Source organism: Cebus imitator, unplaced genomic scaffold, assembly GCF_001604975.1.
Source record: "Cebus imitator isolate Cc_AM_T3 unplaced genomic scaffold, Cebus_imitator-1.0 Scaffold33, whole genome shotgun sequence".
Taxonomy (NCBI): domain Eukaryota; kingdom Metazoa; phylum Chordata; class Mammalia; order Primates; family Cebidae; genus Cebus; species Cebus imitator.
In genome coordinates this window covers 457,411-462,687 of record NW_016107348.1, presented here as the reverse complement: position 1 = coordinate 462,687, position 5,277 = coordinate 457,411, and the positions used below count along the sequence as shown (strand labels likewise).

At 37.5% G+C, this 5,277-nt stretch overlaps 1 protein-coding gene across 1 annotated transcript in view; it reads right to left on the bottom strand.

Annotated features, from left to right (window-relative positions):
- SOAT1 (sterol O-acyltransferase 1) overlaps window positions 1-5,277 on the bottom strand; it is a 73,260-nt gene that overhangs the window by 11,402 nt on the left and 56,581 nt on the right. Inside the window, exons 6-10 of the mRNA XM_037737046.1 lie at window positions 4,353-4,460; window positions 2,607-2,889; window positions 2,022-2,100; window positions 1,394-1,475; window positions 413-458 (exon numbers count right to left, since the gene is read on the bottom strand). Of these exons, the coding sequence (XP_037592974.1) occupies window positions 413-458; window positions 1,394-1,475; window positions 2,022-2,100; window positions 2,607-2,889; window positions 4,353-4,460 (598 nt within the window). The remainder of the gene's footprint in view (window positions 1-412; window positions 459-1,393; window positions 1,476-2,021; window positions 2,101-2,606; window positions 2,890-4,352; window positions 4,461-5,277) is intronic.

The following is a 5,277-nucleotide window of genomic DNA, read 5'->3' as shown; positions in this document are numbered from 1 at the left end:
AACAGCACTTGTTTCATAAATGGGCATTTGATTGAGACAAGAACTTAAAATGGGATGTATCTTCCGGGATTAATGGTTCTGATGGAGGTGGAAGGGGAAAATGGGGAAGCATCAGACCACACCCACATACATATACACTTTACCCGAAAAACAGGAAGGAAGGGGGAAATTAATGCTTACTGAAATAACCAATTACAATTACTTTATAAAATAATACATTCTTTTATTAAAGAAAATTACTTTTGATGTTGGCAAAATAAACACCATTTACTGTACTGGAAATAGTTTAAAAGACTGCATAATGTCAACAGAAAGCATTCTTAGCTCCCAGATTTAAGTAGATTATATTATTATCATAAATATGAATCCCCATCTCCTAATCAACATGCCTTAGGCAGTTACAAAAACTTACCTGTGCAAATTGCATAGCGACATAACCCCATCTTACAGTGGGAGTCCTGAAAAAGAAAGAAACAAAAATAAGTTTTCTAAATAAAGTAAGAACTAGCATAAAGACTCTCCCTCACAATTAGTGTTTTTTGGCCAGGCGCAGTGGCTCACACCTGTAATCCCAGCACTTTGGAAGGCAGTGGTGGCCAGATCAGCTGAGGCGAGGAGTTCAAGATCAGCCTGGCCAATATGTGAAACCCTGTCTCTACTAAAAATACAAAAAAACTAACCAGGCGTGGTGGTGCACACCTGTAATGCAAGCTACTCAGGAGGCTGAGGCAGGAGGAATCACCTAAACCCAGGATGCAGAGGTTGCAGGGGGCCGAAATCGCACCACTGCACTCCAGCCTGGGCGACAGAGGGAGACTCCGTCTCAGAAAAAATAAATAAATAAATAATGGTTTTACACACAGAACATCATTTATGACCATATGAAATACTTTATAATTCTGTCAAGAATTACTATAATCTATTAGACTTCTCTAATCACATTTTTTTTTTTTTGAGACGGAGTTTCACTCATGTTACCCAGGCTGGAGTGCAATGGCGCGATCTCGGCTCACCGCAACCTCCGCCTCCTGGGTTCAGGCAATTCTCCTGCCTCAGCCTCCTGAGTAGCTGGGATTACAGGCACGCACCACCATGCCCAGCTAATTTTTGTAGTTTTAGTAGAGACGGGGTTTCACCATGTTGACCAGGATGGTCTCGATCTCTTGACCTTGTGATCCACCCGCCTCAGCCTCCCAAAGTGCTGGGATTACAGGCTTGAGCCACCGCGCCCGGCCTCTCTAATCACATTTAAGGCTTCCCAGGCCAGACAAAAAATGAAAACTCATTCTATATTTTCTATGTCCCTATATGGCCTGGCCCCTGCTTACCTACCCTGCCTCACTCATGCCACACTTCTGGTGCTTACCACATTTCTGCTTCATAATGCCATTACCTGGGATAGCTGTCACGGTAGATAAGGGTAGGAGCAAATAAGAAGTACAAATACTGGTTGACTGTAGGTATTGGAATAGTGCCTAGAAAAGGAAAACTATGGTTAGATCAGAGGCTCTTTGATTTTTCACAGCAAAAATAAAGAGGGGAAAATAAGGAAGCACAGAACAGGGAAGAATACAATAATTTATCAACTCATGTTCTTTTTTCCTGGTCTCCTGAGTGACTTCTTATTCTTGTACTAATTGAATATTACCAATCTCTTGAAACCAAGTCATTCCTGTGACTGAGATAACTTCTAGAATGTGAAGCAACAATTTGCAAAGAATAGGCAGGCACAAGTGTAATGGGGCTATTAACATTCCATAAAAATAATGCAAAGTTACAAAAGATGATCAATTTTTAAAAATTGTAGGTCAAGGGCAAAGCAGGAATACTCAGGAAACAAGTAGTCCTCAAAATGAATATGGGTCATATGTATTTGAAATCAAACACAATCTCTACATCATATAATGTGACATCCCAGTAAACAACAAGGGGTGAATATCCAGTCAATAATCCTCTAAACTAATGAAATTACACAAAGAAAGGAAAAGAGAGAGAAAGAATGAGAGAAAGAAATTACATACTAGATTTCTCCTTAGCTGAATTTAGTACCCGAGGCACGTTCTCTCTGACAAAGGAGTGGGCCTTCATTACAAAACGAATCTACAAAAGCAAGAGGAAAAAAAATGTCTGCTCAAAGGAAGTCTCCAGTAAGTGTCCCTTCTATTAGTCAAACACGTTGCAGCCAGCCAATAAAATCAGAAAATCCTGATGAGTAGATAAACAAATTAAAATAAATCCTTTACTTAGATGGAAATCGTTACATGACAAAACAATGAATCTGACATTTCAAAAGTGTTTTTAATTACAAAAATATTTTATAATTTAAGTGATTTTTACAAAAAGTATTCAGGAACAAAATCTTAATGCATCAAAAACCATTCAATGTAATTTACTTCATTTCTCAAAATTCAGAGAACATGGAAGCTAGAATGAAACTTAAGAGATGAGATGTTACTAGTTGAACAATTTTACAGACAATGACACCAAGAACAATATATGAAAATTTATTCAAGTTAATACAGCTAAAAATAATAGTATCAGTCTGTCATCATCATTATTATTTTAGCTGAGCACAGTATCGCTTTGGTTAACACTTAAAATCTTACCTGCTCGAATATAACGATGAACCGGGAAGCTGGTGGCAGTGTGTATGCTAAAACAACGTAGGTTGGTCCAAAACCTAGAACTCCAATCTGGAAGACCATGAAAAGAAAGCCATGGAAGAAGGAATGGATCAGTGGATGAGAACTCCTGCTGTAGCCAGTGGCCCAGCATTGAAACAGAAAATAGGGAACTGAAAATGTAGACAGGAACATGATCCACCAGGTCCAAACAACAGTAGGAAATTTGCCAAAAGCATAAGACAGGAGACTGAACTCAAGCACCAGCCTGGGGACAAAAGGTACAGAAAAAGAACATAGAGGTGAATATTTATACACACTGAGTTCACAGAATTTAAAACTTTCTAACACCAAACTTTCAACGTTAGGAAACACTACAACATTAATATGTTGAAGTCATGGATTTGTAATAGTTCTGCTAGACAGAGGCCTGCTTCTAACCCTCTGCTTCACAATATATCTCAACATATATCAACAGTATATACTGTTTAGAAACAAGTTTTCTAAAAGCCCTAGGATAAATACAGTCCTCAAACAAGATATCTGAGATAACTAGACTTTGAACTTCTGAAAGATTAGATTCTCACATTAATATTTTTAACTCTAAAATATTCTATGTAAAATATTCAAACAGCAATCATTCTTATGTACAAAAGATGATTTTTCAGAATAGGCACAATTAAAAAACCTGTTAATATACCATTATCTCAAAATTTAATTTTCAAAAATAGTACATAATTAAATCCATGATTATCATACTGTCATTTTTTAAGGTACAATTTGGTTTTAAAATTTTTATTTTGAGACCAGATCTTGCTTTGTCACCCAGGCTGGAGTGCAGTGACACAAACACAGCTCCACTGCAGCCTCAGCCTCCCTAGCTCAAGCAGTCCTCCCATCTCAGCATCCTGAGTAGCTGGAACTACAAGTGTGTGCCGCCATTCCTGGCTAATTTTTAAATTTTTTGTAGAGATGTTGCACAGGGTGGTCTTGAACTTCTGAGCTCCAGTGATCCTCCCTCCTCATCCTCCCAAAGTGCTGAGATTACAGGCATGAGCCCTCATGCCTGGCCTACAATTTGACTTTCATATTAAAAAGAAATATCAAATTTTTCAACCTTCAATTCCAATAAGCTACTTGTTTTAAGCAACCATCTTAAATAAAGACAATCAAAAGGTGAATAAATCATACGCAGTTATCCTTTCCTATACATGGGGGATTGGTTCCAGGAAAGCACGCAGACCCCAAAACCTACACAAATTCAAGTCCCACAGTTGGCACCGTAGAACCCACATATATGAAAAATCTGCCATTCTTACTATGTGTGTTTGCATCCTGGAATACTGCAGATCCCATCTGCCTTTGCTTACAGATGTAGAACCCACAGATACAGAGTGCTAAACATATTGACTGAAAAAATTCCGCATATAAGTGAACATGCACAGTTCAAACCTGTGTTGTTCATAGGTCAACTGTGTACAAAGTTCTCCCATTTTTATCTAGAAACTACTGATTATGGTCTATTAAAATAAACCATTTTAAAAATAAAAGTAATGAAATTTCTGATTTTCTTGTCAGTTAAACTTTTCAGGGCAGAGGACTATCACCCTCAAATCTGCTGCTTTAGGATTTCCTAAAGCAAATTTAACCAATTTACCCTTTACCAAAATTTGATGAAAAACCCGAACTTCTCATGCATCAACTAGGCAGCAGTCTTTTTTGTTGTCTTACCGTCCTTCATCAATGTAGTCTACTACAAGTGTGCTGAGGATAAAGAGAATGAGGAGGGCAATAAACATATGATATATTGTTCTGATGTGGTCCACTTCAAGCAGCTCACTGTAAATGTAGTTCAAATAAAACAAATTAATAATCTATATTTAAATTCAAAACACCATAAAGTCTTATACTTACCTTGCAGGGGAGATACCATGGTCACAAAACACTATAAAGTCTTTTCTTAAAGCAGTTTAAAAGATGCTTAATCCACTCTCCAAAAACATCTCAAAAAAGAGTGGTCTACATTCTTTAAAACCTACCAGAAATGGATGGTTTCTGGGTAAACAAAGATCATTCACTAATAACAGGAAACACAGAAACTATGTAAAATGCTAAGAATTTTTTTAATCCTATACATACATTCTACTCTCTAAATATAATACATATTAAGTACTATTTCCAAAATGTTAAAATTGACATGAATTTCTTTCTTTTATTTTTTTAAAGATGGAGTTTCACCATATTGGTCTGGCTGATCTCGAACTTCTGACCTCAGGTGATCCACCCGCCTCAGCCTCCCAAAGTGCTGGGATTACAGGCGTGAGCCACCGAGCCTGGCAAGAGCTTTTTTTTTTTTTTTTTTTTTTTTTTTTTTAGTAGAGACAGAGTTTCACCATGTTGGTCAGGCTGGTCTCAAACTCCTGACCTCAGGTGATCCACCTGCCTCAGCCTCCCAAAGCACTGGGATTACAGGCATGAGCCACCGTGCCCGGCCTAATTGACATGAATTTCTGTAATGTTGATCATGATGATGATGACCAACTACTACCCTACATATCTATAAAGCTCAACCATTTACAAATGGTTTTACCGTCTCCTCGTTGACTTTTGTATTTAAGACTGGTCTAATTTTAATTTGCTTTTAGAATATAACAAT